Here is a 23,005-nt window from a genome sequence, read left to right as displayed (position 1 = left end):
AAGTCTGAAGCACTGAGAATGCAGCAGTCCTGTGGCATGAGAGAAATGAAGACAGGTTACAGTATTTACATAGAGTGGTTCAGTTTTGCTGGTCTGCTGTCAAACAACATGCATTGGGTTTTAAACTTCTTTTATACCACCATTTTCTCCAATGTTGTTTTGGGCTGCATCTTATTCTCCTCAATTTAAAATGCTGTGAAATGACCAGTGCTTAATTGTTCCATGTTAGTTCAATCATTCTCTCTGTTTTCAACCTCCTCCTCTTTTATACCATTTTTTTTTCCTGCCCCTCATGCTCTCATCCTATTGCTGCCTGTCTGCCAGCGACATTGCAGCTCCTGATTGGTTAACAACCAGTCAGCAGTTTGAACATGTTATATTTGGACAATAAATCATCATTTTAGTGGTGTGTAAAGTAGATAAATAATGATAATAAGTTACAGCTTCATGTAGTTAAGTGTACAAATGCACAAACAGCTCTTCCGGCAGTGGGGTTGCATGATAGTTATCGTGTTTTGTTGTTCGGTTGTTTTGTCTTGTTTGTAGTTAAGTGCATATGCTGGGAGTTTATGAGAAAAAAAAAATCCAAATCCTGAAATATCAATCTGTTTTCACAAAGAGGAAACACTAAGTACCTTAATACCTGCCTTTTTTTTTTTTTTTTTTTTTGATACGTTGGCAATTCGTTTTGAAATCTCACTGTTCTGCAGAAACATTTAAATCATGCCTCCATTGTCAGCGACTTGTGTTTGATTGATATCTGGAATTTGTCTGACTACATGGCCTCTCACTTACTTCCTCTCCGTTTTAACCTCTGCATGAACTCTTTGGATTGAGGACATTCATAGATCCTCTGTCCTACATGGCAGCAGACCTGTCTGTGTGTGAAGGACCCTTCCATACACACACACACACACACACACCTATTGTTATGACCACTGGTCTCTGCCACTATCCTTGAAGTAGTGAAACACTGGCAGACAGCCTCACCAGCCAACTGGGTTGAAAGTAAGGGAGCAGAGTTCATAGATTTGGACGAGGCCGTGCCTTATTATTAGTGTTGTCTGATGAATGTCTGTTGTGTTGTCCCCTAAACTCACATACGACATGTTTGATTATAAGGCTATGATCTTTTCCCCTCTCTCTCTTATAATCCCATTGTCAGTGCAGGAAGTTGACGTTTTTTCTTTTGTTTTTGTCCTCCACATCTGCTCTCTGTCTCATTTCATGTATTGAACTTCCACAGACTTGTTTGTGCAGCAGGCAATGTCTTGGATCACTATTGTGATAAGAGTGCTTTCAGTCACACTGACAGTGAATTAAAGAGGAAGTTGGCCTACATGTTAGTGTTTGTGGGAGGAACGGATTGGCAGGCTGCACATTAACATGCTAAGGCAACAGATTTAGTCATGAAATCAGCATCAGACCAAAGGGGAAGACGTTTCAGTTTCAACGATATGCCGCATTGAGATTTGTATGAAGGCAGGTTCTATATCTTTGCTGTATTGTCCTTCACAGTCCTTGCTCCACTTGCAGAATATTTTTTTCCAGTCAAGCCTACTGCTGAACGAGCCTTTGGATAAAGGCACAGGAAACAAGGATGGGCCAATGGCGAGCGCTTGTTATGCCAAAGAGCATGTCCATATTGATGCTTTTGGAATCCTGTCACCCATTGATCCGCTCTCTGCATTGCACATTTATACGTTTTAAGAGCACAGATAAGTGTCTGCCAGTTGATTGATTATGAGCTATTTTAAGCTGCAGTGGGCTTGTTCCATTGCAATGCCTTGGATGTGTCAACGGCAAAATCAAACACTTTTTCACACGCAAATCTGAACTGTGTGTGTGTTTGTGTGTGTGTGTGTGTGTGTCATGAAGCACATATGACACAATTCATGAAGTAGTTTGTAAACTAAAGGCATTTCTAACTGCAGTGTATGATTCTCACGGGCATGTTGTTTGAGCTGCGATGAAGCTTTCTGTCCTGTCGATGGGATGCAAGGCTGCACAAGGGGAGACCTGCACTGGATACACATGCCGCTGGAGCAGGAGTCTGAAAATGTAACTGGAGAAATGAGGCTATGAAACGGCTGATTGATACAGCTGGGGTTTATTCCTGCAATGAGAATGAGGCCTGGGACAGAGATTGAGCTGATGCTGGGTTAGGTACAGGAGCGTGAGAGTTTGCTTTAGACGCTGCAAAAATAGTTTAAGTTGTTTTTTTTTTTTTTTCTTCTCTCTCTCTCTCTCTCTCTCTCTCTTTGTGGCCAATGAAAGCTCGACTGTTTGAGCTGGAGTATGTCTGACTACTTAAGAAAATTCATACCTAATGTCTAAGACAATGCTTTGTGGTCATTGTAGTTTACTAAGATGTTTTCACTGTTTGGCAGCATTAAATAAGTGACAATGTGAAAGCTTACGATTGAGTTCAACCTGGACACATTGCTGTATAATGAACTTAACTCATTATAGCTGAAATAGTTTGACAAGTTAATAAATTGATGGACAAGAAAAAGAATGTCCCAATGTTTTGATAGTTGACAAGTTTTGTGCACAAAAGTGATAGTATGAGAAAATTGAACAGTAGGAAATTGACACTTAACACTATTTTCTGTTTTATACACCAAATGATTAATTGGTTACTCAAGAAAAGATGTGGCGGATTAACTTGGTATATTAATATAATAACGACCTTACCCAGATGTTCTTCCTATTTGAAATCAAACAATTATCCTACTGTATTTCACCAGACTCAAGCCTTTTGCAGTTATGAATTGTGTCATCCGGGCTGAACCTTGATCACATTACCACACACACGGATGCAAAACCTATTTGAAAATTTGCCTTTTTCTGAACTCTAGAAATCCACTGGTTATAATGAGAATTAAATAGAAAAAGCACAGGTCAAAACATGAGGAACAGTGTTGTTCTATTCAGAGTAGATTTGGAACATGGGCACGTTAAACGTCACAAGATTTCCTGGCTGTTTCATGATCAGAATTAGTAACAACTTTTGACACACGCACAAACTGCAACTTTGAGCATTTTGGACAGTCCTGTCAGTTTAGCATCTGTTAGACCTTTTAGTGATTGTCTTATTCATTGAACGTTTTCTCGTCCATTAATGTCACAAATGCATGTTAACATTTCCTGCCTCATTCATCGTATGAGGGGACAGAATTAAGTCAGATAGATTCTTTTTCTTTGTCAAATAGATTGAACTAATGTCCATAAAGCAGGAACATCATAGATGAAGGTGTAGTTTTGTGTTGACGGCCCAGGATGAGGAGTCAGGCTACACCACAAACGGGACACAACTGCAGCAGCCCTGGAGACGGGGCTGGATTGTGGACAGACATATTTAAGGCTGGGTCTGGTTCTTGGCCTAGGCTGGGGCAAAGGCTGGGGCTGAAGTTGGTGCTGGGCTGTAGTGCTGGTCACGGGACTCTGTCACCAGCCTGGGGGCCACTGACACAGTCATCTGGGGCAGTAAAGTGCTAAGAATGGCCGGCATTGTCAGCAAGCCCTGGCCCCTGAAGGGCCTACAGAAACAGAGGGGCTACGCTTTGCAAACAGTGGCTCTCCTCAATAAGGAGCTTCTTCTGTTCACGGAAGAGCCCGAGAGAGTGATATTTATACACCGGCTGCATGTCACCGCTGCTTTTTTCTGTCACCAATAGCTGATTTGATGTACAAACATAACACCAGGGGGTGAGGGCAATTGTGACCATCTTGTTAGCTCTGGGTGTTTCTGAACATGTCTGAAGTGATCTGTGCATTTATGTCTCAATGTATAACTTTTACAGATTGGTTATCAAGTTATTTTTAATGCATAAGAAATTGATTTTCTGCTGGGTTGTTTGTCTCACTGTAGCCAGAGCAGCATTTGAAGTCGTGCTAAACCTTCATGGGCTGTATTGTTTTGATCAGTTTGGGGCTTAGCATATTTTCAAAATGAAAGCTGAAGTTACAATGAAAATTTAAGTATAAAACTGACTGCCACAGTCTGTAGGGTCAGTGATACAAACTTCAAAACAGAAGTTATTAACCGTTATGGGGAGAAACTAAAGAAAGCTCAAACACTAGTTAGAATCATGGTTTATCAACTTTGGTCCAAAAAAGAGAAAAATTATGGATACTGCAGCAACTTTCTCCACAAGATGTAACTAAGAAGAATAACATTAAAATCATTTGGTAGACGTTTGCTCCCCAATGACTTTGTTTATTAAAGAAATCCCAAATAATGTTTTTTATTTTCTCTGATCTTATATTTGAGTGCTGTGGCCACTTCCAGCAAGGAAACTCTTAAAAATAGCCTAAATGGTTTCAGTTCAGCTAATTAAATCTCTTTATCTATATCAGTTTCATTTTTTAATGTCCTTTTAGCCCTTTAATGCGAGATTAAATGGTATTGATGTAAACCTATACTGTAATGGAAATATGGTCAATAAATACTTTATTCATAAAAAGAGTCATTAAAGGCCTTAATCCAGATTAACAAAAACCTTTGTGTCACTTAAATCAGATGACCCTGCAGTCAGCTGACTGAGAAATAATCAAAGGGTGCACTATGGAAGTGTGTGTGTGTGCGTATCTGTGTGTGTGAGAGAGCATTTGAATATATCTGAGTGTGTAGTCATTTGTTTGTGTGCATGATTTCTGCGGAAGAGGAAGGAGTGGTTTTGAGCTGAACTGTAGATTCTGATCTACTGGAAGCTCAGTGGGACTCCATCTACACAACCACTGTCCTTAAGGTTGTTAGAGCCCCCTGTGGGACCGACTCTCTCTCTCCCACTATCCCTCTTGCTCTCTTTCTCTTTGTCTGTCTATTCAGTGCTCTCTAGAGACCAGCGACAGCAGAGAGGATGTTGCAGAACATGTCTTTTCTGTATATGAAGTATATAAAGGTTTTCTCTGTGTGTGTGTTCCCTTCGCACACAGGACATCATTTAAAGATTTACCATCTTTAAGCCTAACAGTGATGTCTGAGTTTTAGTGTTACTATAACTGTTAATGGCCTTTTCTGTCCATTAGTTAAGTGTTTCAGAAGTGCTCTCGACGTTGTGGAAGTTGTAGATATGGGGTGTTGAACGCTCTCAGCTTGCCTGAGCATTTGGAAACAGTTAAGAAAGCCTAAAGCTGCTCAGCATAGCATGCTACATGTCACAAGATTAGCTACACTGCCTGTGTGTTTTTATTTTGTTTCTAGAGACCGCAGGCTCTGACGGACTGTATCTAGTTAGTCAATGAGTTGGATCACATATGAAAGATATGTACTGCTCCATGGAGAAGGGGTGTTCATTTTGAGGAGTGTATTTAAAATGTAAACCCTAAAAATAATTTTTTATCTAATTTGTAGAAATGGTGTAATGTGATGTTTAGTTTGTTTTCAGGCTTGTGTTAATTATTAGTGTGGTCTCGCTGATCTTAAACCTGGAAATTGTTGGAGGGGAAAATGGGAATTTATGTTCCACTTAAAGAACGAGAATCACAGCTATAAATAGATTTTTATTTTTGGGTTAAAATGTGCGTCCATTTTAAAGGACAGAGACAGAGACACAGCAAGGCTGGTGAATGGCGGATATCTGCGAGTCTGTTACTGTGTGCTGACTACACACACACACACACACACACACACACACACCCTGCTGTTGACCAGTGTAAAGGCACAGACTGCTGGAGGACAACAGTGGCGCTGCAGGTTCCCTACTCAGAGATTGTGGAATGGTCGTCCATAGACTCCCTCCTCTTCCTCCTCCTCTTTCCCTCTCTCTCTTCACAGAGAGCCCCCACCTCCTCACTCCCCCCCCTCTGTCGCTCTCTTTTCTCCCCCTCCCACCCCCCCCACCCCCCTTAGAGCTTATGTAAACTAGCTGTGGAGCCAGGGCAAGCTGAGGCTATTTTTAGCAGCAGCACTGCAGAGCAGAAACTGGCGGAGGGTCACGTGTGCGCAGCCGAATCAAAGGGAGTATCCCGGCAATGCGCTGTAAACAAAGGGAAGGTCAGTAGCAGAAGGTGAGACACAAAACGCCTCTGTGTTGGTTTTGTGTGCGTGTATGTGTGTGTGTGTGTGAGAGAGAGACTAACAACATATTGCCTGGCCATACCTTCTCTCTTAATGCCCTGACATAAACAAATCATCACGAGTGTATGAATGCACCCATATGCTTTCCTGCTCGCTCTGTCTCCCCCTACTACACACACACACACACACACACACACACACACACACAGCTCAACTATTTCTTCCACTGTTAGACAGATTCAGGGTTGAATTGATCAAAGCAGGGTTTGACACGCGAGGAGACATTTTGCTGTCTAATCATGACAGGGGCTCCCAGCTCCACTCTGTCCCGGCTGCCTATCAGGGAGACTTGAAGCCAAGCTAAATCCCCCTCAACAAAAGCACATGACCGTGTGTGTTAAGCATTGACATTAGCATGTTTTGTATCACACTGAATTTCAGTTTGGCCTGGTTGTGTAGCCTGAAGGCCTGAGCTAGCAATGAGGTTAGCAGTGTCCAGCCACACCCAGGCAAAAGGTCTCCCTCCACCTCAGCCACTAGTCAAACAAGCCTCAACTTTCACCTCCTGTGGAATGTGGCCGGAGGGGGGCGATGGGGGGAGCTATTTATAGAAACCTTTTATATTTTTCTGTCAAGATGGTTTGTTTTCGTAGACAGATTGAGCTGTTGGCTTTTTCATCAGGCTAGCCTGAAGGAGGTAGCTTGGAGGCTAACTTAAGTAAACATCTGGCTCCATGAGCAACCATAGTTCAGCTCTTTTTTTTTTTTTTGTGTAAAAATTCTTAACTTGGGATTCAGGAGCGTCTTAATACATAGACACTGTTCCCAACAAATCATATGCTTTGTTAGGGTTGTTTCCGCTCTCTCTATGTGTTTGTGATCATTTTAATTGTTGGTAAGACCAGAAAACGTTTTGATAAAGTCACCTTGAGGACCCAGATTTGAAATGGGAATTATTTTGTGTCAGATATTTCATAGACCCCATAGATCTATAAGCACACCAATACACTTGGTGTCTTCTTTGACACAAACTACATACAAAACAGTTACTGTATTCATGAATGTTGATGCTAACTGTACTGCTAGCATTTTAAACTCATTCTGTCTGTCTCTCTACATTTGGTCTGTTATTTTTATAGTCTGGAATAGATTATTGATTAATCTACTTATTACATTCTTGATTAATTTGTAGATGTTTTTTAACTGTAAAGATTTGTGGAAAATGCTCAAACATCCTGGAAATAACCTGATGCTTTTCAATGTGGGCTAGAAGATTTAAACATTCAATTGATTCATTGCAGTACCAATTAGTTGTTTTTTTTTTTTGTTGTTTTTTTTTCTCATCAACTAATTGTCTCAGCTCTCATCCAGTTTTTTCAAAGGTAGTTGTTACGATGATGATGATGAAAGCACATTATGATTATTATTTATTTTTTCCCCCTGAATAGCAGTCTGATCAATTTGAATTTTTTACCATGATCCACTAAAATAATCTGTGGCACCTGTGTGGGTCAACTGACCCTGTAAGACACTGTACACTCATTACTCCCTACAGAAATCCCCCTTACCACCAACACATTAGTGCGTGTACATTTCCTCTGATCCGTGGACATTACAGAAACAAATGGCAAATAACTTACCCAGCTAATATTAGTTTTTGATTTGAATTGTAAGGCCGTCACACCAATATCAACAGTTACCCCTTGGCCATAATTGCTCGTTCCAGTGTGTATTACCGTAGCCAGTCTATCTCACAGGACTCCTATTGACTGCTCCATGACTTGTAACATCCTTATCAATTATCACCACAGTTGACCTCTCAACTCGTATATCCCTGTGCATCTAATTTATCACAACTGACACAACGTCTGCCAAGTTGTGACAGCACTCAGTAAGTTTGTGTCTCTCCACATGCTCCATACTGCACATTGCAGTGCTCCCCTCATTGAAAATGACTTCTTTTTTTTGGTTGTTTATTTGAAAGCGGGTGACACTCAGAAATAAACTGTCTTCATAAGCCTAAATTTACTGTGCACTCCCACCCCACACACACACACACACACACACACACACACACACACACAGTGACACATATACAGTGTAGAAAGCAGCACTGAGCATGCTTCTGCTTTGTGTTGATGTATGGGAGCGTCTGGGAAGGGTATGATACAAGTGAAGCCTGGCTTAGGAAGAGACACAGGGAGAGAAAGGGAGAGAGAGGAGTGGTATGGACTGAGTGGGGTTGCCATGGGAACCCAGCTGCTAAAAGCAGGCAGGGTCAGTGAGGAAGAGAGCCTGTGCAGCCGGAGCGAAGGGATGCCACCTGGAGGTCTGTTTGTGAACTACACAAACAGCACAGAGGCAGGCTCAGCCCAGCTTCAGGCTGAATACCAGCCAGAAAAAGGGCATGTCTCAAATCTTACAATAATATCTAAAAATAAAATAAATACAAATCTAATAAATTAGCTTGTTTATTAAAAATAATTTTCCTCTTGTGTAGTTATGGTTGATATCCAATCACCAGCCAGTACACAGCTCTGTTCAGGCTTATGCAATCTGCACAGATACTGTACACTTCCCTCTTTGATATTAGTCGTTGGTCATTGAGTTTTGATTAGGGGAAAAGAGGAAAAGCTAATTTTCATTGGGTCACCTGTTGACTTCCTGGCGGAACAACAGTTTTGACATGGAGGCTGTGGTTGTTTTCATGTGAAAGAATAGAAACCTATTCAATATTGTCGATTAGACTATTTTTACTTGCTTTTCTATTTTTGGCCCAGACTAATTCAGAAGCTGACAGATAGTATATTGATGTCAGACTTCAATATTATTTAGAGAGACTCATAAGTCAATTTCCGTCTGAGAACTGTTGTCAGGAACGCCACATTGGACACAGCTCAGTCGCCACTGTGGCTCAATCACTGGATTTGGGGGCCAAGGCTATTTAAAGCAGAGGTAATGTAATGGTCCATGCAGACACTGAACAGAGACAAAAGGGCACTACAATGTATTTTACATTTTTATACAACACCTTTCAAAACCATGACTTGATGCGGCCCTGGAAGGCGAATTGGCGGCCTTGAGATAAAGCAGGCACTTTTGTTTACACAAGATTTGGTTTGACTTTCAGGAGTGTCTCCGTTCTTGCTCCTATATTTAGGAAGTACCCACTGAGCCGTTGATGGATTTGTCTAGATTCAGATCCATCTCCCAAACTGCACAATGTTCCTGTTTGGATGGAGGAGTTGAACCCCAGGCTCAGATCTTTCCACCAGGTGACCAGGATCCTTCGCAGCTCCACCTTCACTTGGTCTTACTGCACGTGGCTGCATGCTCTCCGCCAGCTTCACAACCCCAGCAGACTGTATTATGAGACGAGCTTTGTATAGCTGCTGAGTTTATTGGACACTGGTTAGTGTTGTAACAGAGGACAGGCGAAGCATGGAGGAAAAGTTTTCAAGCTGAGATAATCATTTAAGGAGTGATCTAAGTTGAGCTGAGATGATTAGTCAGATATTTTTTTCTTTTTTCATGCTTTCTAGATCCTCAAATATCCTTAAATATCCTTAAATATCTTCCCCTTGGACTCTATGAAGTTATTTCTATTGTTTTCAGACACTTTATGGATAAAACAATTAATATTTTATTTGACACATTTACTGATTGATAATGAAAATTAGCAACCCCAGAAGCAATTTAAATTGCTGTTTTGTTTTTTTTTTTCTTCTTTGTATTTTGTTTATTTAGTGCAAGATTTACTGCAACTGGGATGTTTGGTCTTTTTGAATTTCCCAGACATCATTTGTTTGTACGGAGAGCAGTGATTCAATTTACTGTCAGTCTCGTGTAAATTAATATAAGGTGATGGGGTTTTTTTCCTCTTTAATTGCTTTTGCTCACCCAATTTATTGCAAATAAATGTAATGGTTTGTTGTCTTGCAAAATAAATGTATGAGACAGAACAAAATTCACAACATAAGTATAAGTAAAGTGAAACATTTAAATAAGGCTTCAGCAGTATGATGGTGCTGCTGCTGGAGTTTGATAGTGCTGTCACCAGTCAGCTGGAGACTGAAGTGAAAGTCCATTATGCTGGCCCGAGCGGCTCAAAATATGGAAACTATTGATTGGATCCTCTGCTCTGCTAATTAAAGATGGTCCACTATTTGTAAAAAGTCAACCCAATTATCAAATGAGCACATGAGGCAGGGCGCCGCTGGTTGGTGTGAAGGTTGACTCTCTGTTGGTGGGGACTTTTTTTCTAGCCTTCACTGTAGCATTGTTGTGATTTTTCTTTTTCCTTTTCCTCCATATTCACGAGTGGCTTTTTGTCATTGATCATATGTTGTCTTGAAACATTCGGTTTGTTTTTGCACAGGTTTGAGTGCTCAAATTCAGTTCTTGCTGTTTGGCTCATTTCTTTTGCAGTCGGCTACTTAATCATGTTGTTAGCCGTATTTGTATTTGGATCTCTTTGTGTGTTTTGTTTGTTTGTTTGTTTGTTTGTTTGTTTGTTGTGGCTCTCGGAAAGCGACCTAATGGCCCAAGAGCTTGTATCGGCGCTTTGGTTCAGGAAGAACACCCCGTGGAGCTGGGTGACCCATGTCCCCAAGGCCCAGCGTGAAGCATTTTAATACCTCTGTCTACCAACACCATCTCCTTTCTACCCCCTTTTCTGCTCAATGGGCGGTAACATGTGACCTGGACCACGTGGGGATGGAGGCCTGAGGCCCCCCAGCATCAACCGCCCCTCAACATATTGGTGTGTGTTTGAGGTTCTGGCTGTGAGAGTGTATATGCGCGTGTGCATGCCTGTAGTCTTCCCTGTGTCTGTGTTTTATGGAAAGATGAGGCCAACAACACAGAAAGACCAGGCCAAGTCAAGTGATACTGTCCACAACAAAGCCTATACATAGCAACACAGACTGGCCTGCAGGATGAGCACAATGTGTTTTGGCTAAATACGGAGACAACTCAGCCCCGCAGATGGGGAGAGAGGGATTTTAATAGACAAGATAGTAGTGGACTCTTTAAATTTAACATGCCAATTCAGAACAAACTGTCTTGGGAGTTTAAAAGACCTCTTGATGTCGGGGGAGGGTAGGTTAGGGTGCATGGATAGAAAGATAAGTGTGGAATTGCAACTGGATTCATGTCAATAGATGGTTGCATACTGTACAAACGTTAAAGTGGAAAAAACTATAATAATAAATCGTAAGTTGGGACTTTTCAGGTCTGTATAGTAGCCATACTAACAGCAAAAAGTGAAAGTGGCCTTTTATTCCTCAAAGCCGCCAATTTACCCAGAATGACCACATCACATTATCATCTGGAAATCGTTCTGGGAGGAAACTGAAGCAACCAGCGCAAACCACAGATTTCCTTGGACCTCAATCGCAGCTTTTTTTACTCAACCAGAACAGCTGGAGTCACTGAAAACTGCTCTGAAACTTTGTGACGAGGCCCGATGTGGACGGCTTGGCTCGGTTAAGCAATGTTATCTTTTACGGCATTTTTCCTGGATCCAGGAGGCTTGCTCTTTTTCTTTTCTTTTTTTACTTGCTGGTTGCAACGGCTATATTTGGATCTCCGGTGCTCTACCAATAGTACTTCTGTCACATGGTAGTCACAAAGCACTCAGTAATTATAACCTTGCTAGGTTTCTGCAAGGAAGGCTTACTAAAAATACTCCCACATTGTTGGAGTGATGGGGTAAAAGCCAGAGGTTTTTGGATGTTCTGCCTGTTTTTGCGTGTGAATACGTGTCTGTGTCTGCTCAGGCGAGATGTGTGTGTGAAACTCCTTAAGCACAGTGTGGTGGGTGTTGTATTTATCTGAATTTCCAGAGAAGCACTAATTGGAAAAAGAATAGAGGAGCTTAAGTGTATGATGTGCAAAATGCCTTTTCTCGAACGAACAGGGACACATCACTACCCCTCTTTGTCATGTTGAGGAGGTCATTGCAGATGGGTCTTATTGTGTCTGGGATTTTTGTGTGTGTGTGTGTATATATATATATATATATATATATATATATATATATATATATATATATATATATATATATATATATATATATATATATATATATATATATTGTTTTAACACTAAAACACCTGCTGTATCTTTGATAAAACAAAAGCAAAAACAAATCAGCAGATAATTTGGTTATTGATCAAACATGTCATTGATCTCACCTGACGTAAAAATGACACTCTTAGCTTGAAAGTGAAAAATCACATTGGTTCATTATCACATTGGGTGATGATATTTCTGTTGACTGCAATTTCAGTTCTAAATCAAAAGATCCTGGGTTGGAAATAAAAATAAAAATTCTTGCTTCCTAGTAAATATTTTTGACTTGTCTGTCAAAATGATTCATGATCAGGAGAAATCAAATCTCTTTTATTGGAAATCACACAATGCAAAGAAAAAGGTCACCTGTTCATCAGAGGATTGATTTATTGAGGAGGCGTGTTTAAAATCTCCAGGTTTAGGTGTGTAGAGAGGTTAAAGTTCAGATCCATCGGTTCAGTCTTGTAGCTTGGCCAGAAATCAACAGCGGTTCAAAGGTCAGGGTGGAAGTCAAAGGTTTGGACTTCTCTGTGGCCAGAAGAGAATTGTGGGGAACTTAGGCTGGTAGATTAGACATCTGATCAACCTTCCTCGATGACTTGGCAAACGTATCTCCGCTGGTTAATAAGTAAACAGTGTAGTGTGTACTAAAATAATAAATGAGCAATTTTTAGATGACACTTAAGGCTGTGCTAAAATTTGGCCTGCAGTTGTTATTGTGTGACATTACCATTCACTGACACGTCAGTAAAATCTAAAGTTACAATATGTAATAATAATTGCTTGCTCATTCATATACCAACAGAAACAGTTTAAGATGAATGGAGACAGCTCATACTGCCCTAAACTTTGTTGTTTTCTGCTCAGTGTGTGTTGTTTAGAAAGACTAACTGCATCTGCTGCACAAGAAACTGAACTGTGTGTGAAAGTCGAGTGCTTTTTCAGAAATGGCCTTACTTCTCCTTTTGTCTGAGGCAGAAATAAAGTCACAGTGATGAAAACATTGTTGTCAGAGCACATGAGCAGTGTCTGTGTTACCTAATGCTTCATAATGGTGCATTCATTCTCAGTCACTTTTTCCCAGATGGGTGTATGAGGTGGGCTCCTTTTTTTTTAAATAGGGGCTGAATTGAACACAAGCCGACAACTATCCCAGACTGAAACTGTCCAGAAACCCAAACCCTGACTACTAATCCTGTGTACTTCAGGTTTCTTGAGTGCTGCAGTTGTGTTGTCTGTCTTGTGGCATCTTGAAGCCACAGACGAGTTTGGGTGAAAAATTAGGGATGGTGAGATGCAGCAGGCTGTTTGGTCCACATTTGTGTCCTACATACCAGAGTCGCTCACCAACTTCTCTTCTCTTCAAGAAATACCTGACGCCCCTTCACCTCCTCTGCTGTATTTTTTACAGAAAAATAGAGGCTGCACTTCTCTCTCTGCTGTAGTCTTCTTTACAGTTTACAGTATTGTCATGTCAATGACATGGCTTTCACCTGGACCATTCCTTTTTCCTATTTTGGTATTTAATTTTGGTATAATAACAAAATTGAGCTGAAAGTCACACTTACTCAAAAAAAAAAAAAAAAAAAAATCATCACAGCTACCTACTAAAAGCCTTGTTTTCAAATGCTTTAAAAAGATAATCTTTTCACATAATCTACATAATCTTTTTTTTTTTTTTTTTTTACTTTTGCCATAATTTGCTGAAACAACTGTGATTGTTTATCTACAATGGATTTGAAAATTCACCAGACGTATTGGACCTCTTCTGAAAATGGGGAAGTTTTGTTTTTGTTTTTTTTTTTCTTTTTCTTTCCCTTTCTGTGACTTTTAGGGCATTTTGTGAGTTCCACATTTCCATTTTGTGCTGACAAAATTTTTATACAGGGGGTGTTTTTAATTCGGGCCACAGTTAATGTTTAACCTCAGTGTGGCCCACTGTCGGCGCCTTATTCAGTCAGTTAATCTAAATGAGGAGACCCATTTAATGTTAAAGGACTCTTTTATTGATTTATACATAACCAGTCACATCAAATATCTTTTCTTAGTCATTTTTCCTCAGCAGTTTATTTTTACAGTCGCTGGCCTTGTTGTGTGATCCAGGGGCCTATGTGACTGTGCGTCCCCAGCCTCGACATCTAGGGCTGGCCTGCTTTGCTGCAGAGAGGCCCAGCTGCTGCTGCTGCTGCTGCTGCTGCTGCAACCACCGCTATCGTTGCACATGCTCGCTCAGTAGTGAAGAGACAGCAACAGCAAGCTGTCTAACCTCCACAATAACCGCCTTATGTAATCTCTCTGGCTAGAGACAGACCAAAATAGCTCAGACTGAGCAGTCCTGCCCTCTTGTGGCAACCATCTGCTTTAACAGCAGCTTGCAAAGCCTCTATGGGGAGTCAGACATGGCAGCTTCCTCTTGCAGCATAGACTGTATTTCAAGTTGCTGCAGCACAAGAGATGGATTTCATAAAGTAAAATTAGTTGGGATCACTTTTGAAGATCTGTGATAACAGTTAATGGATCTGTTCATGTAAATGGATTTATTTATTTCTGGATTGGTTTAACAGTAAAGTGTCTCACTGACTCTGGGTCGATTGTAACTGCTGTTTATTTATTTTTGATTATATATTTTTGTTTCTTATTTAGTTGGCTCATAAACTGATGCTTAGTAACTTAATAGCTGCTGTTCCTGCATCCTTTACAAACTTATCTCCAAAATTTAAATTGCTTTCTTTTCCTCTTTGCAGTTTCCTGGACAGAATTGACTCTGTAAGACAGAGTGACTACACACCAACGGACCAGGTCAGTCCTCCTGTTCATGTGGTGAACCTGAGATTTACTGGTCACATCCAAAACCTAACTTTTCTTTAGTTTTTTCTCCTAAGCTGGCTTTCTGTCTCTGTTTTAAAAGGACCTGTTACGCTGCCGAGTGTTAACTTCAGGGATTTTCGAGACGAGGTTCCAAGTAGACAAAGTGAACTTTCAGTAAGTCATTGCTCAGCTTTTACCAGAAGACAATGAAGATGTGTTGGCATTAATTCTTACGTTTGTAATTTAACCACTTTGGTCAAAGATTGGCCAAAATGGTCAGATTGACCATTGACCATTTTATCTATCCATTCTGAAAACAAAATAATCCTCTTCATGAAAAAAGAAAACTGGTGGAAATACCAATATTCTTATCTCCTGTCCCCAGCCAAAGACAGACACAAGAGGCACAATGTAAATATCTGCAGGCCTCACAAGAAGGCGTTAAAAAGCCATTTTGCATTAATGTTGTTATAAAATGTTTCAATGGCTCATTTTTCATGCTTTGGTCATTCTTATTATGTCATTGTATAAATGTTCTAAGTTTTACTTGGTCAACCCATCAGAAACCCTTCAGAGACCAAACAAGACCATAAATAACTCCCACATGGAAATCATGTTAGCGAGCTTCCACATAAAAAGAAAAAACAGACATGCCCCACAAAAGTTTCCCTGTCCTGTCCACATCCGGCATGACGTTCATTCTTACGCCCAAACTTGTCCTTACTCTCCTCACCCAGACCTGGAAGGACGCCCTCCAGGCATTTTCCAGTTTCTGCGAAAAATTTTCTTTTTTTTTTTTAATTGTTTCTCAGTACGTACGTGTTGGAGTACAATTGCACCAATAACTGCACTTTTAAGGATTTGCTCCTAGGTGTTATTGCTATATTTACCATGGCCTCATGTTAAGAGTCAGAAGGTTGTGTTCTGCAACAGCACCAATTGTTCCTCTATGGAAACACAATGACCAAACTAGCTTGGCGGCTTGAAATTGTGGTGGATAAAAATGTCGGTCAAGAGGACGACTCAGGAGACGAATGTACAAGTAAAGACATTTTTACAAATCCAAAACACAGGATCAGGTACAAAGAACAGTTCGGTATGAGCTAGGAGCTAATAAAGGAGCAGATCACTAACAGGACGGACTGAACCAAAGGATTTAATGAGCAGATTGAAACTCAAAACCGGCCATCTGAAATGGTGTGCCTCCTGAGACAGTTCAACCTTGCTGACCGTCGGTTCCAGCTGTAAGAAGCGGCGATAAAAGTTTGGGTAGATGTTCTGAAACTGCTGCAATGAAGTCGGAGGACACGACCCATTTTAGTAGCAGCAGACACAACAGACTTATTCTGCAGTTTGAAACAAGCCTTTGTATTAAATTATATCATCCCCAGTGATTGATTAAAAAAAAAAAAAAAATTCTGGGACAGCCCTTCCCTTTGGGGGGCGGGGGTGATGACTCCCAAACTTCCAGCCAGGGTCACACAGGGTAGCAAGTCTGTGCAAATACTGCTGTTCTTCATATTATTTATTCAATAATGGATTATTCATGTGTCCAGATTGGTTCCATTAAACTCTAGAAACTCTGAGATCAGGAGCTCATTTAGGCCGAGGCAGACAACCTTTCTATTGTGTTGTAGATGTTTCTGTATGAATAGTTACTGAAAGAAAAAGTTCTCATGCCATTGAACTACAGTAAAACATGTACTGAAGTCCTCACACCTTCTCAGCTGGAACAGGATCTCTGTGACCACAAGAGGGCATCAGAGAGAGAGACAGAGGTGGTGGTGGTGTGTCTGAGCCTGACACTTCATTTCTTTTTTTCCCTTCTCCACAGCATGTTTGATGTTGGCGGCCAGAGAGATGAAAGGAGAAAATGGATCCAGTGCTTTAACGGTGAGCCTCCTGCCTGCTTCTTCCTGTGTTTTCTTCAGATAGTGACACTTTACATCATCCTTGACCAACAACACCATCTCCAACTCGTCTCACCTTGTTCTCTTCAAGTATTTCCTGCCAGCTTCAGCACCATTTCATCTCCTGGGTCATTTTTCATATACGTCAGGTGTCAAGCAGATTTTTGAGGCAAATTCATCAAGTGATTTACACGTCAATGTTCAGCAGAACAGCCAATCAGAGATCCTCTGTAGATCGACCCTTCACTTACAGCATTATACATTCTGAAAAAGAAATTTCTGCAAGTATACTAGAATGTAGCTCAGATTTCACTTGTATTCAATTTTTAAATGTTTCAGCTTAAAAAAGACAAGCTAACATCATAAAATGGATCATATCTAATACACTTATTAAATATTATATAATGTGTAACTATATGGAATGGGGTGAAAAATAGAAAAGTAGTTGAAATGGAAATGAAAGTCTGGTTGATGAGGTTACATCCGAGGAACCGTATTAAAAGGACAATGTGGATGATGAGAGTGGTTCTTATTAAAATCAGTAGTATTTATAAAGTCTTTGTTTGCCCCACTGATAAATACCAAAACATTTCAAGTGGTTTGGTGGTATTTATTCTTATTACATAATTACTATTACTATTGATCCTATTATTAGCCTTGTCAGACAGAAAATAAATGTTTCTCTGGAGCTCTCCTGAAAATCTGCAGCATTTTCAGTCAAAGTCAAAAATAATTAGAATTTGTTGAATAAATTTAAGCTTTTGTTATTACATTTCTGGGCAGACGAAAATGTTAAGGAATAATTACTTCTTTCCCCACTTGAGTCCAAAATTGAGCTTGTAACAGCTTAAGAACCACAGCTGATGTGATGTCCGCCTTCTTTCTTTCAGACGTCACTGCTATTATCTTCGTGGTGGCCAGCAGCAGCTACAACATGGTAATAAGGGAAGACAATAACACCAACAGGCTACGGGAAGCCCTGGACCTCTTCCGCAGTATTTGGAACAACAGGTGAGACATCAGAGCAGTTTGAGCTAAGTTTGGTTTCTTCTGCTCTTCCTGTGGACCTTCATCTCTCACGTTCAGGTTGTTCCGTGCCTTGAGAGGGTTGTACTGAATCGACTGGGACAGATGTTATAAGCGCTCTAAACTCAACTTTCTGAAAATGCCCTGGTGGTTAGATAGAGAGCAAAAGTTCAGCAGATTCAACCAATACAATAAATGTACTCTTCAAAACTGGGCAAAGAAATACACTGTAGACAGATTGTGCGGGCACATCACTACCACTGCTGGTCATGTGAAAGAAGCATGAAAAAAAGTTGGCAAGAAAACCCCCCAAATTCTCAGATATTAAAGTCAGACAAAAAGTTTTTAGGGTTAATTCTTGCTGATGGTGCGGATGGCAGCAGTGACCAACATGTGATTTTTGTCTACAATATATCAGATTAACTTGGATTCAAAAGAACACTTTATTGTGGAAGGTTAAATGACGTTCAGAGCATTTTTCCAGAGCAAACCATTATCAGATCGATTACAGCTTGCGGGATTAAACTCTTTTTCCACTGTTTCCCTTAAAGTTTTACTTGTGGTGTGCTTGTTTTTTCAGATGGTTACGCACTATATCGGTCATATTATTCCTGAACAAGCAGGACATGCTAGCTGAGAAGGTATTAGCTGGAAAATCCAAAATCGAAGACTACTTCCCCGAATATGCTCGCTACACCATACCAAATGAAGGTTTGAGTCCGCCTGAACACCGCCGTCTTTCTACGTTTCAATCATGTGACCTTGACTTGGGTTAACTGTCACTGTGTTGGTCCTTTAGCAACTCCTGAACCTGGCGAAGACCCAAGAGTGACGAGAGCTAAGTTCTTCATCCGAGACGAGTTTCTTGTAAGTAAAGCTGGACTGTTCGCTGTTAGCTGAAGTGTTCAGTCAGTTAATCCTGTTAATTCGTAACTCGTGTCAGTGCTGCTGGATTCAAGAAACATTCATGTGCCTACTGTGTTTTTTATCACATTATACACGTTGGTGTTTGTAGTAGTAGTTGTAATGATGAAATGTATAAAACATACATGAAATACCTCCATTTCTGTAAAAACAAACAAAAAAACCTGAAGCCATGTTTGTATCTGGTGCAGCTGCAGCCTGTGGTCAGTGACATGATGGGGGGGGGGTCTGTGGCTCACACTGAGGTCAGGTCTGATCTGTGAAGCCCCTCCTCCTCCCTGTCTCACTGCAGCTTCAATAATAAATAACTTCTGGGAGGGTCTAAGTCACATCTCATGTTATATATTCAACCTTGCATTCAAAAGTTACAATCGAGTGTCCATTAAAGAGGGAGTGGTGAAGAAGAGGGGGCGACCCTGATGTGCGTCTGGTCTCTCTTTCCTCAGCGGATCAGCACTGCGAGCGGCGACGGCAGACACTACTGCTACCCCCACTTCACCTGTGCTGTGGACACAGAGAACATCCGGCGGGTGTTCAACGACTGCCGGGACATCATCCAGAGAATGCACCTGCGGCAGTATGAACTCTTGTGATGGGAGACCGCCGCCGTCTGCCTTCTGTGTTTTTTCTCCACCATTCTGCATCCTTGACGAACCCTTCCTCCTCCTCCTCCTCCTCTTCCTCCTCTTCCTCCCTACTACTCCCCCTCTTCCTCCTCCTCACCCGTCTCCTCCCCCAAAGAAACCCTCAACAACCCCTGACCACCCCTCCTGTCGAGGACTATGAAGTACTACTGAAGTGTGTCAAATCCTCTTCCTCTTCTTAACTTCTTAGCTTTTTGTACAATTTTTTTCTGAGACAGATTCATGCCCATTTCACAGATGTAAAAGGAAGGTTGGGGAACAAAGCTGTTGCGTGCCGCTTATATTTTTTTCTCTTTTTCTTTTACTCCTTCCTTTTTGAATGCCTTGATTTTTGTCATTCCACTAAGCCTTGGGCTACCTCCTTTTTTTGCCCCTTGGTGTCCTGTTTTTTGGCTTTGTCATTGGACCTGAATTGGTGGGTGTGGATACATAAAAACACACCTACAGGACCTCCGTGTAGAGGCAGCGCGAGTGTCTTCATGTGTGTGTCGATGCGTGTATGTGTGATGAAGAGTAGGAGGAATGCCGTGTGTGTGTTTATGTTTGTGTGTCACCTGCTGGTTAAAATCCAGCTTCCACCATGACCTTTGTCCCGCTTTTGGTTTGTTTTTCCTCTCCATAATTTTTATTTCTTTATTTTTGCCCCATCACCCCCTCCGACCTGCTTCTTCTCTCTGCGTTGATCACGACTGGACGCTGAAGAAAGCAGAGAGAACGGAGGGGGAAACCGAGTGGATGAAGAGATAAATGCACTTTGCATCAGGTTCCTGAATAACATTTTAGTTTTTTCATTTTTTCATTTTTTTTTTTTTTTCTCCCGAGGAAGCATACACACAATGTAGCATCACAATATTTATTACCCTGTCACGATGTTAGCTTGCCGAGCTGCAGAGGGTGGACCGAGCAGCCGAGAGACACGTGGAGCGAAAGATTACATGACGTGAAATAGGACGACATGAAGGAGGATTTAAATGAAGGAAAGGGGACTGAGCTCTCTGCACCTTAGCCCTGCTGCCTCCACAGACTCTGACCTGCCTCCTTTTCCTTTCTTTTCTTTTTTTCTTTTTGTTTCTTTGTTTTATTTTGGCTGTTTTTGTTTGTTCTTTCCACACAAACCATCCTTTTAGAGTAGAGATACAGATTTTCTTTTGGGGGGGAGGGGGCCGGGAGGGGGAGAGAAAAATGTATTGTTCTTTTTTTTTTTTTTTTTTTTTTTTTGGTTAACTTGTACACTGTGCAAGGTTGAATTATCCTGTACAGACTGTAAAATGTAATATTATTTTGTACAACTTAATTGAAAGAAAAACAAATCTACTTGTAGATCTTTGTGCCTTGATTATGGCTGTACCTGTAAATGAGCTCAGATGTAAGTATGTTTTCGACTGCGCTGTACAGCTTGATGTCAAACTCTATCGGCAGCGGAAGACTGCGGGTAGGGGACTTTCTCTGTAGAGTTTAGTTTTTTCTGGTTTATAAAAAAAAGGAAATGCTGTTTAGTAAAAAATAAAAAATAGGGAAAAAATCCTAAAAACCTGTATACATTATGCAAATTAACCACTTACCTGCAGTGAAGACCAGATGTTGCAGCGCCATGCCTTTTTTTGTTTTGTTTTCTTTTGTTGGTTTTCATTTTCCTCCTTTTATTTTATTTTATTATAATTATAATTATTATTATTATTATTTGAATTTCACAGCTTTAAACAAACATTGGAAATTCATTGAAAGTGTCCAAATTGCAACCTGGTGTTGTTTTAATAGGAACCAACGTTTTTTCGATATGAAGTGTGTCTGAGATCTGTACTGATGTGCGTGCCTGTGCGCATGTGTACATAAAACAAACATAGACTCACAGACGCATTGTGTGTATGTGTGTGTGTTTGAGTGTTCGAGGGCGGATGTGCGTTGTGTGTAAAATTTTATAAATGTATGTACATGTAAATTTATAGGTCTATATAAATATATATGTACAATTATACATGTTTAATTATGTGTGTGCCTAGGTGTACATACCTATGTATGTATACGGTAAATATGTATACATACACACATAGGAAAGCATGTTTAGAATGGAGATGAATAAATGAGAGCGTGCAATATTAGTAATTCTTTGGTCCTTTGGAGCCATACCCAATGGCACAGGCACTATGAATGTGTGAGCAGCACCCAACAAGACAAGCTCTTCTCCTTGTACAAACAGCATCAGCCTTTTCTTCTGCTACAGTACACGTCTATCCCCAAAAGAGAGTGAACTGACTGGAGGTGCAAAAACCTTGTTTGGCCTGGGAGGATGATTAAATGACATTTTTATTTTCTTTAAATAAAGAGGCACATTAGAGGACTTTGCTTTATTTCCATCTTGGTGTCCACTTGTGTCCAGATTTGTTAGTTAAAGTGTTTTTTGTTTTTTTTTTTTTCGTCATTTCAGTTTTTCCCCTTGTTTGTTTGCTTGTTTTTTATTAATTTTATTATTATTATTTATTTAAAAAAAATTTTTTTTTGTCTTTTTATTATTATTATTTTTCTACCCCTCTGTGGTGCTGCAGTGGCATTTATGCGAAGGGATCATTCGCTCAGTTGTCAGTTTGTTAGGTACACCAAGCTAAAAATAATGCAATCTGATCCAGCAGTCCTTGAGGGTTCCTAAAGGTTATATTGCTCATTTTCTGTTGAGGGGATTGTTGAATCAACTGCATGAGGGTGCGGTTTGTGGTGCCGTCTGATTATTTTGTGTAATAAGGATGGATGTTTGTTATCAAGCCAGGAACGAACAAAACAGCAGCACCACAAACTGCTGAACACAAAGTGAGGACTTACTGCCGGGCTGCTGGATAGACCGAGTATCAGATTTTCAACAGTTTATTCAGATTTAACGGGTCTGCACACCAACACAGTTATTTTGGTTGTTTGGACATTTGCTCAGGTTGAACCCAGTGAACTGGAGACGTTTTGACATGTAGTAGTAGGAGAGGCTAAGGACCAAATAGTAAAACGAACCGCAGCTGAACTTTCTGCTCTTCGGTGTCAGGGTCCTAGTGCTCAGGCTGCCACACTGTCAGGGCTTCTATGAAGTAAAACGAGCTGCGATAGATCATTTCTAAATAAATGGTAAAAATAATCATAATTCTAAGTAAAAAAGTAATTGGGTTGATAAAGTTCTACCTCTTCTGAGAACTTCTGCGATATTTGAGCTTCAAGGATTTTCACATAGTAAAACTGAAAGGATCTTTTTGTTGTGTCCAAAAATCCATGCAGCTTAAAATTCATGTTAATAAGTTACCACAGAATCTGAATGTCAATTATCAGATATAACCTAATTCTAATATCATGAACGTGAGTTGGACAACTCAAACTCAAATAAAGCATTTTACTTGTAACTTATTGATCAGACTTGTATGGAGGAGAGATGGAATAAAGCTCTCCTGCTGTATATAACTAAAATCATGCAGACTGCATTCAGATCCGGTAGACATTCATACATGTCTCTGTCCTGGTCTGAGGTGGCTGAAGCTGAGTAATATTTAACTGTTCACACCTGAGACGCGTTGAAACGTCCTCAGTGATGAAGGTCGACACTTCAGACTGACTCTGAAGTA

At 40.5% G+C, this 23,005-nt stretch overlaps 1 protein-coding gene across 2 annotated transcripts in view; it reads left to right on the top strand.

Annotated features, from left to right (window-relative positions):
* LOC115057849 (guanine nucleotide binding protein (G protein), alpha activating activity polypeptide, olfactory type) overlaps nt 1-20,552 on the top strand; it is a 41,716-nt gene extending 21,164 nt beyond the window's left edge. For both annotated transcript variants that reach the window (XM_029525072.1, XM_029525073.1), the window contains exons 6-12: nt 14,845-14,899; nt 15,009-15,082; nt 16,743-16,801; nt 17,709-17,829; nt 18,425-18,555; nt 18,644-18,711; nt 19,215-20,552. In XM_029525072.1, the coding sequence (XP_029380932.1) occupies nt 14,845-14,899; nt 15,009-15,082; nt 16,743-16,801; nt 17,709-17,829; nt 18,425-18,555; nt 18,644-18,711; nt 19,215-19,361 (655 nt within the window). In that variant the 3' untranslated portion in view covers nt 19,362-20,552. The remainder of the gene's footprint in view (nt 1-14,844; nt 14,900-15,008; nt 15,083-16,742; nt 16,802-17,708; nt 17,830-18,424; nt 18,556-18,643; nt 18,712-19,214) is intronic.
* The last annotated feature ends 2,453 nt before the right edge of the window (nt 20,553-23,005 follow it).

Source organism: Echeneis naucrates, chromosome 17 (assembly GCF_900963305.1).
Source record: "Echeneis naucrates chromosome 17, fEcheNa1.1, whole genome shotgun sequence".
NCBI lineage: Eukaryota > Metazoa > Chordata > Actinopteri > Carangiformes > Echeneidae > Echeneis > Echeneis naucrates.
Note: the sequence above shows the minus strand (reverse complement) of the source record. Positions and strands in the feature narration are given on the sequence as shown.